We start from the raw sequence: 12,445 nt of genomic DNA on the forward strand, positions 1-12,445 counted from the left end.
ATTGTCAGAGTCAGAGCCGGATACCCATTCACCAACATGAGCTTGATGTCTTCGTTTTGTGTAGCTCCTTGATGACTTGTCCTTCCTTTCCAAATCCTTGCTTCTCCGTGATGTTCTTCGTTCATAACGATCATATCTACTCCTTCTTTCTATTGGTGGTGATTCTTCTCTTCTACTTCTCCTTTTGGGTGAATCTTCTCTTCGTTTGTAGGGAGCCGTACACTCATTGGAGTAGCGTCCGGGTCTTTCACAATTGTAGCAATTACGTTCACGACTCGAAGATCTTTTGTCATCGTAGGACCTTGACTTGGAACTTCTTTCCTTGCTTCTATTCTTGTAGAACTTGTTGAAGTTCTTCACCATTAGACTCAATTCTTCATTGAAGGCTTGTTTCTCACTTCATGATGTAGGAGCATCACATGAGGCTTTGTAAGCACCACTTGACTTGTTGTGAAGCTCTTCCTTATCCTTGAGTGACATCTCATGAGCAACAATTCTTCCAATGACTTCCGTTGGCTTGAGATCTTTGTAATTGGGGATAATTTGGATCAATGTGCACACAGTATCATGTTTTCCATCCAAGACTCTTAGGATCTTCTTGATGATGAATTTATCGGTCATCTTCTCACTTCCTAAGTCGGCAATCTCATTTGTGATGAGAGCAAGCCTGGAGTACATTTCAGCGACACCTTCACCATCCTTCATGTTGAACTTGTCGAGTTGACTTTGAAGCACATCCAATTTGGATTCCTTGACGGAGTCGGTACCCTCGTGCATATCAATCAAAGTATCCCAAATTTCCTTTGCATTCTCAAGACGGCTGATTTTGTTGAATTCTTCGGGGCACAATCCGTTGAAGAGGATATCGCAAGCTTGAGCATTGTATTGCAGCATCTTCAACTCTTTTGTGCTAGCTTCACGGTTTGGTTCTCTCCCATAAAATAATTCACCTTGCAAGCCAATAGACACAATAGCCCAAATAGCGGGGTTATGTCCAAGAATATACATTTTCATCTTATGCTTCCAACTAGCAAAATTAGTACCATCAAAGTAAGGACCTCTACGGTGGTAATTTCCTCACTAGACGTCATACTCTCCTAGGTTGTGAAACCAAGGCTATGATCACCAAAAGCTATGGAAATCATGGCAAATGGAGACCAAAGCTCTGATACCACTTGTAGGATCGAAAGTACGTCTAGAGGGGGTGATTAGACTACTTGACCAAATAAAAATCTAGCCTTTTCCCAATTTTAAGTCTTCGCAGATTTTAGCAACTTAGAACAAGTCAAGCAATCAACCTACACATGCAAGTCTAAGAGTATAGCAGCGGAATGTAAAACATTTGCATATGAAGGTAAAGGGAGGAGTTTGGAGGGAGCAAACACAATGTAGACATAGAGATTTTTGGCATGGTTCTGATAGGTGGTGCTATCGTACATCCACGTTGATGGAGACTTCAACCCACGAAGGGTAACGGCTGCGCGAGTCCACGAAGGGTCCATGAAGAAGCAACCTTGTCTATCCCACCATGGCCATCGCCCATGAAGGACTTGCCTCATTAGGGTAGATCTTCACGAAGTAGGCGATCTCCTTGCCCGTACAAACTCCTTGGTTCAACTCCACAATCTTGACGGAGGCTCCCAAGTGACACCTAACCAATCTAAGAGACACCACTCTCCAAAAGGTAATAGATGGTGTGTTGATGATGAACTCCTTGCTCTTGTGCTTCAAATGATAGTCTCTCAAACACTCAACTCTCTCTCATAGTTTTGGATTTGGTGGAAAGATGATTTGTGTGGAAAGCAACTTGGGGAAGGCTAGAAATCAAGATTCTTATGGTTGGATTGGAATATCTTGGTCTCAACACATGAGTAGGTGGTTCTCTCTTAGAAAAAGTATGCTGAAAGTGTAGGCATGTTCTGATGACTCTCTCCTTGAAGGAACAATGGGTGGAGGGGTATTTATAGCTTCCACAAAAAATCTAACAGTTACACACAATTTACCAAACTCGGTGGGACCGAATCAGAAAACTCGGTCAGACCGATTTAGTTCAAAATGTGAACATTAGGATTTTTGGTGGGACCGACATCTCAACTCAGTAGGACCGATTTCATTAGGGTTAGGGCATAACTTAATCTCGGTGAGACCGATTACACAAACCCGGTGGGACCAATTTTGGTAATAAGCTAACCAGAGAGTTTCTCAGGCAAACTCGGTGGGACCGATTCGCTCATCTCGGTGAGAGCGAAACGTTACGAAAGGGAAACAGAGAGTTTGCATTGCGAACTCGGTGGGACCGATCGCTCATCTCGGTTGGACCGAAACGTTACGAAGGGTAACAGAGAGTTTGCAATCCCATCTTGGTGTGACCGAGATCCCTATTGGTGAGACGAAGTGACTAGGGTTTCTGGGAGTGGCTATGTCAAATGAACTCGGTGGCGCCAGATAGATAATTTAGGTGGGGCCGAGTTTGACTTTTGGTTTGGGACAAATGTGGATATGAGAAAGTGGTTGAGGGCTTTTGGAGCATATCACTAAGCATTTTGAGCAAGCAAGCCATTAAGCCACACCTCATCCCCTTTTAATAGTATTGACTTTTTCTATGGACTGAATGTGATCTTGGATCACTAAAATGAAAATGTAGAGTCTTGAGCTTGAGCCAATTTGTGTCTTTAGCATTTTGAGGGGTCTGCATTCCTAATCGATGCCAATCATTGAACTTTCTGAAATGATCATCTTGAAATAGCATTAGTTCAATGAGCTATATGATGTTAGTGATTACCAAATCCATCCAGGGATAGTTGCACTTCCAGAGTAGCTAACTGCGGGCGGCCCACACATCAACTCAATGAGATTAGTTTATATAGTCCTAAACATTCTGCACCGGTGCAATTTAATAAAGGTGTGTGTGGTGGCCGAGCTCATCACCTTAGAGTTGACCACATCCAAATGCGTTGTTATCAAGTGGGTACCATGACCACCACCGGCGTGGGAAGGAAAAAAGGATAATGCGGCAAGACCGGTGCGACGCTATGTTGAAATATAAGACGTGTACAAAAAATGAGGTGCTTGGGGTGTTCGGATTAAGGGCATGTGAGTTTTCTCTCCCGTTGCAACACGTGGGCTTGTTTGATAGTAAGAAAAAATAAAAAAAATTATGCGGAAATTAGTCCTTTATTGCGGACGCGATTTAGTGTGCAACAGTAGGGGCGTGTTTGGTTGCCTGCATAGAACCCAATCAAGACCGTGCGGGACAAAATTTGCTTGTTTGGTTGCGTGCATTCACTGTTTGGGCTGCATCACACGGAAACTAAAAGCACCTCCTAGGGTTGTATCACATGGTACTTAAAGCACCTCCCAGCCAGGCCCACTATAAAATTCCAAATCGGCAGTTCCGGTGAGCCAAGCTCATGCGATGCACGAGAGTGCACCTGGGTGGGTCAGGCAATGCAACCTCGCTCGGTCTAATAAGTGGTGTACCTGAGGTTGCACCTCGTCTATTCGTTTAACTCATAATCTCGTCTACTTATTAGTCCCATCTAATCTACACAACGGTGCTTCAGTTTGAGATAAGTTCTACAAAAAAAAGAAGCACATTGATGTTGCAATCAAGTGATTGGTTCGTAGTTTCATCCATTGTAAATGTTTAATTTCGTGCTCATGTTTGAATCTATTCTGGACAATTTTTTTCAAATTCGTTGCACATAGTCGACCGTTTGAAATTTTCTTCGACCAGTAGCTTCATCTCGCAGTTCCACACGACTTGCGTTTTGCACGTTTTTGTTTTGGCGATCATAGAAGAGTAGATCTACACCATCCTCGTGAGTGTACATATGCATATGTGTGGTCTGATTTAAGACACTCCTTAATTATTCCTCTAGGATTTTTACCCCGTGTCATGTTACACTGACGCCATCGCCAGCGTGGTTCTGCTCGATCTCCTCCCCTGCGTCTTGCTGTAGTGGCATCATCGTCGCCGCCGTTCACCTCGGCCTCCTCTCCTACACCCTACTGCACTGATGCCATCATAGCGCGCATACTATATTTCTTCTCCTCTATCCTCTTTCCTCATAACCCTCCGATTCGTCCCTCCGCATAGAAATTTTCTGCGGTGACGATGCTACGAACTTGAAAGTGCAATTAATCCCCGAGTAGTTTTGGTAATTAATAGCATCATATATTTCATTGAACTAATATCCATTCTCAGGAAGTTCAATGATTGGCATGGCAAGGACTAGAGATGTGGACCCCTCAAAATGCTAAGGATATGGATTGGCAAAAACTCAAGACTCTTCATTTTTGGTTAAGTGATCCAAGAGCACATTGAGTCCATAGGAAAGTCAATACTATTAAAAGGAGATGAGGCTTTGATGATGATCTGGTGTCTCAAGTTCTTAGTGACATTGCTACAAAACCCTTTGCCACTTTCTCTATCCAAAACCCTAATATCCAACTCGGTCCCACCGAAAATTTTCAATCTGGACCCACCAAGTTTACCAAGACACTACCACTACCAAACCCAACCCTAACAAATTGGATCCACCGATATGGATCTCGGTCCCACCGAGATGGCATTGTCAACTCTTTGTAATCGTTTGCAATTATTTCGGTCCCATCGAGTTTTCATTTTCTTCTTTTCTTAGGCAACTTATCTCTTTATTTTTCATTTTCTTTACCTTTCTTAAATCCACAACTTCTCTTAAATTCATGAAAATTTCAAAATTTTGAACATTTTGCAAACCCATGGACACTTTTCTTAAATTTGTGAACTTTTTCCAAATCGTTAACTTTTTCAAATGCATGAATGTTTTTCAAATTCACTATTTCTTTGGTTACATTTTTATCGAATTTGTAAAACTTCATCATTTTTGGAAAAAATCATTGAATTTGAAAAATCTTCATCGATTTATAGAACTTTCTATAAAAATCATCAATTTTCAAAAAAGTTCACAAAATTGAAATATTCATAATTTTTAAAACAAACAAAGTCGATTTTGAAAAAAGTTCACGAAATTTAAGTAAATATAAAAACAAAAAACAAAAATATAGCTAAAGGGCCCGGCCCTGCCTGGAGGGCTTCAGGCACCTGTTTGTAAAATACACAGTAATGAGCGCCTGAAGCGCCAAATAGGATCCGCCCCAATTGTGTGCTGGCGTCGATATATCCCAAATTCTATTTGACGTCCTCAACGTCGGTTATTGGGCAGTCCATGAACAGTAACCAAATGGGAAGCTTACCTGATGTGCCTCACCGTCTCCCCATTCTGATTTTTTCTAGTTTTAGTTGGCCTTTTTTTCATTTTCTTCTTTTCTTAGGCAAATTTTCTCTTTTCATTTCCTTTTTCTTTTCTAAATTCGCATACTTTTCTTAAATTCGTGAAGCTTTCAAATTCGTGAACATTTTTGCAAATCCATGGACACTTTTCTTAAATTCGTGAACTTTTTCCAAATCGTCAACTTTTCCTTCAAATGCATGAATGTTTTGCAAATCCACTAACTCTTAATCATTTTTATTTTTATTTTCAAAATCAGCAAACCATTTTTTCAAAATAGATGAACTTTTTAAGATTCATGATTTTCTAAAGATATATGAACTTTTTCAAAATTCACAACTTTTTTCAAATCATTACTCTCTTATTTTCAAATTCATGAACTTTTCTCAAATTTGAGATTTTTTGCAAACGGTTTATATATTTTTTGAAAAAATTTAAATTCTCAATTTGTTAGAATTTTGTGAACTTTTCTCAAATGGATAAAGTTTTTTTAAAGTCCCTAAAAGATTGATTTCAATTTTTTGTAACAGTATTAAAAATATGGCCGGTTTTTTCTCTTCTACGTGAGGAGCACAGGTGAGGAAGAAGACGATGGTGGGGCATTTGGTTGTTGTGTGTGTCATTCGTCTCATCAAAGAAGAAAAAGGAATAAAGATCTGAGGTAGCAATGGCAGGGCCCAAGAGCAGGTCACGTACGTGTGTGAGGGATTAAAGGAGGGATGCGAGCATGAGGCGACTGGCGCGAGGATGTGACCAGTACCATCGGGATCCTTTTCCATGTAAAAGAATACATGCTTAAGTCTACTTTTTCAAAAGGAGAGGCAAAAGATTTGCCTCATTGATTAATTAAGCAGAAAAGAATTGCCCAGTTAATTGACAAAAAACCAAACGCCAAACCGTCACAACCGGGCTTAAGTCACTTTTAAACAATAGATAAAATAGGTAGAGATGGGCTAAATGGGTCTCAATCATGACAATTATGCAAAGAATGGGTCAAAAACAGCTAGCACGCAATTCATTTCCTAAAAAAAAGCTAACCCATGTTAATCAGCACTAATAGAACATTTGCAGCATCCAGGGCAAACCGAACATATCTTTCCACCAGCTGCATTCTCACCGCTGACCTGCTCCGGCTGTTTCTCAGCAGCTGCAGCGCACGGAACACAGCCTGCTTCGTCAAGCTTTTGGGCCTTAGCGTTCTGTTTGGCTGCGTCAGACGATCAAACGCCGCTGCTTACTTTGGTCCAACCGCCGGGACCCGGCGAGCACGAGGGCGGCCGACGCTGTCCACAACCGAGTAACCGACGGCCAGCAGTACGCCTTACAAGAAGACGGCCAGCAGGTCGATATCGATCCATGGGCACCATAAGCAACACGTGGGTACGCAAGCGCGTGACAACCCAAATTTTTGACCTCGTTTTCTTTTTGATTTCCTCCCTTTCTCAAGCAGACACTGTATTTTAGAAAGATATACTGTATTTTAAAAAGAGATCCCTGGTCTAAAGGGAAGCTTGCAGCACAGGCCCAGCCTTGCAACTGTCCGGCGGCCTATATCACAGCTCTGCCCGCCCCTTCTGGATGAGATAGCCGTCCTCTTCTTCATTCGTGATATAGGCCTGCATCTTTCTCAGCCGTCCTCTTCTTCCTTCCTGCTACTGGTAACCTACGAGAGGGTGTTGGCCCCCAATGGCGAGGGCTCCGGTGCTTCCCGCGCTCTTGTGCCTCGCGGTCCTCGCGCTGGCCGGCGGCGCCGATGCGAGGAGGAAGATGGTCGGCGTGTACGAGCTCAAGAGAGGGGATTTCTCCGTCAAGATGACCAACTGGGGCGCCACCATCATGTCGGTCCTCGTCCCTGATTCCAAAGGTATCTTCATCTTCTTCTCTCTACCCGAAAAACAACAACAAAAAAGATCTTGTTTCCACCAGAAAATGAGAAGAGATCTGGTTCCCGTACCAAGAAAATCATATCCCCTCTATGTGTGATCTTGCTTTCGTGTGGCGTGTGAGACTCACTTACCTCGCAACAAATTATTTTGCAGGGAATTTGGCTGATGTTGTGCTGGGCATGGACACCCTCGCTGAGTATGTTGTAAGTTCACCGAACCCTTCTCGAAATTATCTTTTCTGCTGCATTCCTTCAGCGTCCGTCCGAAATGTAGATTGCTCATAGAACGAACCTTGCGCCGCTTCTCGTTTTGCTTCTTTCTTTTTCGGTTCAGGGCATATGTATGGACTGTTCCACTGAATTCCTTATCTGTTCAATTGGCTTACCTGATTACAGCTCGTTAGTACGACTCAGGAGGAGAATATCACTCAACCTTTAGGCTTGCATCAATGCCGGCATGCTCTTCCGAATACCCTGTATTCACCACCATTTTGTCAATAGTCAATAGCTCATCATTTTTACTTTTTCTGAAAATCTCTTACATGTAAGGATCAAAAGTACAGAGAAGAGAAAATTAAGGAGACAAGAGTACATGATCATGAATAAACAAATGAACCGACAAGCAGCTATAGGTGGATCCAATCCTTCTTGTGATTTTGAGTAATGCACTAATTGCCCACCATGTGAAACAACTTCTCTAAAAGAAACTATAAAAACTTGTGGTCGTGGAATGATGAAGGGAGAGCTTTTGTTTTCTAAAATAATTCTGGCCGTGGGATTGCCCTCGTCTGCCGTATCAGCTGCAGATTTTCCGTTCATTGTCTACTAATCCTCACCCTCCCCCGTGATACACACACGTCCCTTGCTACTGTAGTCTCTTCCCATTAGTTTGATTTGAGTGGTCAAAGCATATATGGCGAGATCAGAACAGCCCGGCAACAGAATTTTCCATGCACGAGCCAAGTCTTCCACCAATCAATCAGATTTTCGGAGAAGCTTATCTGCGAGCCGTCATGCTAGACTAGTTGAAAATGACACCTCAACACCAACTCACAAAGTTTAAGAAAAGTCCTGTGCACGAGCCGTCAATCTTTGAGCTGGTACACAATGACGACTCTGGCCGACCAGGCCCCATCGCTCCAGCGTGGTGCTCCGATCCATTTTGTCAATCAAAATCTGAAAGGCCATGTGCATGCGTACATATATAAGCAACACGCCAACCAATCATATGAAATCATTTCTTATCCTAGCAAAGATTTGTCCGATTATTCGCCTGATCTGTCAACTTTATTGCTGTCCTGATGAGACACCACGTTTATTTTTGACATCATGATGAGACGCCACGTTAATTTTAAGTTGTTGTTTCCTCTGGCTATTCAGAATGATACCTCTTACTTTGGGCCGCTAAATGGGAGGGTGGCGCAGAGGATGGCCAGGGGCCGCTTCGTCCTCGACGGAAAAGTGTACCATACCTACATCAACGACGGAAAGAACGCAATTCATGGTATGATATTGTCTGCTTGCTTTGATCAGAGCTTTGTTGCGGCGCGAGAGGCGTATATAAAGGAACTAATTAACCCGCCATTGATTGTGCGCTTGCACTGTGTAGGTGGCAAAAGAGGGTTCAGCAAGGTCATATGGACGGTGAAAGAGTACGTCGCCGGCGGCGACTCCCCATACATCACCATGTACTACCGCAGCTTCGACGGAGAGCAAGGTGCGAAAATGCAGCGATCGACGTGGCCCATTTCGTTCAGAAGCTTTTATTATCGCGCAATGCACTCAACAGCCATGGTTAAAAATGACGAAATGAGCAGGGTTCCCCGGAGACCTGGACGTGTACGCGACGTACCAGCTGACGGGCCCGTACGAGCTGAGCATCCGCACGAACGCGACGGCGCTGAACAAGGCGACGCCGGTGAACTTCCTGCAGCACGTGTACCTGAACCTGGGCGGGGAGGGCAGCGGCGACATCCTGGGCCACACGCTCCAGCTCTCCGCGTCCCGGTACACCCCGATGGACGAGGAGCTGCTCCCGTCGTCGGGCCGCGTCGACCCGGTGGCCGGCACGAACTACGACTTCCGCACGCCGACGCCCATCGGCGCGCGCATCCGGAAGGTCAAGGGCGGCAAAGTCTACGGCTACGACATCAACTACGTCATCGACGGGGAGGGCATGCGGAAGGTGGCGGTGGCGCGGGACGGCAAGTCCGGGCGCGCGCTGGAGCTGTGGGCCAACCAGCCGGCCATGCAGCTCTACACCGGCAACTTTCTGAACCACACCCAGGGGAAGGGCGGCAAGCTGTACGAGCAGTACGGCGGGTTCTGCCTCGAGACGCAGGCGTACCCGGACGCCGTGAACCACCCCGAGTTCCCGTCGGTGACGGTGAGGCCCGGCCAGGTGTACAAACACGACATGCGCTTCACGTTCTCCTTCTAGCTAGGCTGGACTATGGCTGCTACGGTAGTAGTAGTGCCACCATTGGTTAATGGATCGTACTAGATGTGTTCACTCTGGATTTGGAGGTGGCGCGATTCGTGGGGCTGGGTACTGTTATGCCGTGAGGCCAGAGCGGCTACGGTGCTTGAAAAATAAAATCATGCGTTTGTGCAGTGCAAACAAAAATGTGCAAACATTGCTCACAGAGGTAGGGTGTGTATGTGTGTGTTCGTAGGAATGAATTTATGTACGTATATATGAGTGTCTGCATCTGTATTATGTTAAAGAAGCGCTTTAGCGCGACCCAAAAATCTCTACTAAAGGAGGATCGAACGTCGTCGTGATGGTCCTCGTAGCCTATCGATACGTCTTTCCACCCACGATCTCCATGATAAAAAAAACCCCGCACGACTCCTTCGTCAAAAGCCAAAAAAAAACTACGACCAACTTACACACGTTCCCCTGCTGCGATCCCCAACTGCCGCTTGACCTGGGCAAAAGCAAAACCAGTCGTTCTCCACGCAGGCACTCCATATCCAGCGCGCGTGCTCCGCCTCCCCAATGCAAATTGGTTTTCCCAACGCCGCTGGCCGGCATCTCCCTCTCCCTCGACCTCCCCAGCGGCCTGCCCTCCTGTCCCCAAATCCAGGCGAGGCATGTGGGCAGCGGCGGCGGCGAGGTGCGCCTCCCTCTCCCTCGAGATTCGACCTCACCGGCGGCCTCTCCCCCAGTCCACGCGAGGCATGAGGACGGCGGCGGTGGCGAGGCGACTACAACGCAACGGAGGTGAGGTGAGGCGACAGGACCACGACACGATCTAGGTTGGGCGCATTGACGGCGTGGAGTCTCCCCTCCACGACAATAAACTCGTCCACGCCCTCCTCTACTCCAGGGCCAACCTAGGTGCGTTCTATCCATCACAAAGACTCGCTATGGTCCTCTGCTTCCTCGTGATCCGATATTGTTGCTGAAGCGCCAGACAGACTCTTCTACAAGAACCATTGGTCTCAAGTCGCATCACCTATATATGTTCATCCACTTCTGTGAGTGCTCACCTTTACTCTTGTAACGCCCGGATAATCATACTACACTAATCCCACGTTAACGATGCCACGTCACCCCAGTTACTGTTGCTAATCTCACGCTGGACCAAACTTTTCAAAATCAAAAGTTTAAATAAATGTCGGACATCAAAACTTTTCAAAAGTTAAAACAAAAATGTTCGGAAAATGCCATATTTTGCATATATAAATATGGTGTAATAAACACATTTTTATATAATGCCTAAATAATTTAAATTGGAATAAAAAAAGAAAATAAATAAAAGAAAGAAATAAAAACAGAAAAGAAAACTAAGTAAATAAAAAAGCCCCCTGCCCTCTAGGCCAACCGGCCCAGCAGGCCCAACCGGTCACCCCACTCCCCCATAACCCCCACCCCTCGTCAAACCGAACCCTATCCACTCCCCACTTCCCCCCCCACGTCTCTCTCTCCCCCACTCCCCCCGATCCAAATCGGGATCGGGGCGACCGCGCCCTCCTTCCCGCGAACCAACGCCGTCGTCGCCTCGTCCCGCGACCTCGCCGGCCTGCTTCATCTCCATCGCGTCGTCCCCGTCCCCCCACCACGAGCCCTGTTGCCCAGTCCCCTACATCCCCTCGCGAGCCCCCTCTCCTCGTCTCTCGCTCACGCCCGCCGTCGTCCTCGTCGCGCTCGGCCGCCACTGGCCTCGCGCACACACAGCCGCTCGCCGACCCTCGCGTCTACTACGACCGCTCGTCCCACACGCGCACCCGCGCCGCCCTGCCCCATGTTTCCTCATGGCCAAGCCCCGCCTCGCTGCGCCTCGCTTGCCACTGCGCTGCTCGCCCGCAGCTCCGTCGTGCCCTCCCGCTCACCACGCGCGCCCGCGCACGCCTCGCCTCGTAGTCGTCGCTGGCCACGCCGTGGCCCCGCCCACCGATGCGCCAGCTATGCCTAGGCCAGGCCTTGGGCGGCACCCGACCGCACCCCGCCCGCAGCCTCGTGACCGCGCTCGCGCACGCGTCTCCATCCGCGCGTGCGCCCGCCGCCGCTGCTGCCTCCCGCCTGCAGCTAGCGCCCGCGCGAGCCTCGCTACTCCAGGCTGCAGCCATGGCTGCCTCGCCATCCGCCTTCGTCAGCCCGTCTCCGCCTGACCTCGCCGGCAGTGAACCGCATCTGCCCCGCGGCCACCCCTGCCGGCCACCGCGCCACCGCCCTGGCCGGCGCCCCGCCGCAGCCCCGCTTGCCTCGCTCGGCGGCGCCCTGTCGGGCGCCCGTGCCCAATGACCGTTCACCCGTTAGGGCCCCTGGCCTAATGACAGCCGGGGCCCACCCCAGAACGTTAAAAAAAGAATTAAAATAATAATTAATTAATTAATTAATTTTGATTAATTAAACTAAACAACTAATTAAACTAATTAATCATGATTAGTTAGTCTAGTCAATGACGAACGGGACCCACACGTCAGTTGACCAGTCAACACCCCTGTTGACTGCTGATGTCATGCTGACGTCAGCATGCACTGTTCTGGATAATGTTGAATTAAAGTAATTAAATAAATCCTAAAAATGATTTAAATCTTTTGAAATTAATATAAAATAAACCATAGCTCGGATGGAAAAACTTTGTACATGAAAGTTGCTTAGAACGACGAGACGAATCCGGAAACAAAGCCCGTTCGTCTGCCACGCATCCCTAGCATAGCGAACACACAACTTTCTCCCTCCGATTTATCTGTCCGAAAACGCGAAACACCGAGGATATTTTCCCGGATGTTTTCCCCCTTCACCGGTATCACCTCATACCGCGTTAGGGCACACCTA

At 46.9% G+C, this 12,445-nt stretch overlaps 1 protein-coding gene across 1 annotated transcript; it reads left to right on the top strand.

Moving 5' to 3' along the window:
- The first annotated feature begins 6,780 nt into the window (after positions 1–6,780).
- LOC125538669 (uncharacterized) lies at positions 6,781–9,854 on the top strand. The gene is made up of 5 exons (XM_048701939.2): positions 6,781–7,137; positions 7,313–7,362; positions 8,539–8,662; positions 8,768–8,875; positions 8,976–9,854. Exons 1-5 carry the CDS (start codon positions 6,960–6,962, stop codon positions 9,596–9,598), a joined length of 1,083 nt encoding a protein of 360 aa, XP_048557896.2. The 5' UTR covers positions 6,781–6,959; the 3' UTR covers positions 9,599–9,854.
- The last annotated feature ends 2,591 nt before the right edge of the window (positions 9,855–12,445 follow it).

The sequence above is a fragment of the Triticum urartu genome, chromosome 2A, assembly GCF_056163025.1.
Source record: "Triticum urartu cultivar PI428250 chromosome 2A, HENAU_Tu73, whole genome shotgun sequence".
NCBI classification, from domain to species: domain Eukaryota; kingdom Viridiplantae; phylum Streptophyta; class Magnoliopsida; order Poales; family Poaceae; genus Triticum; species Triticum urartu.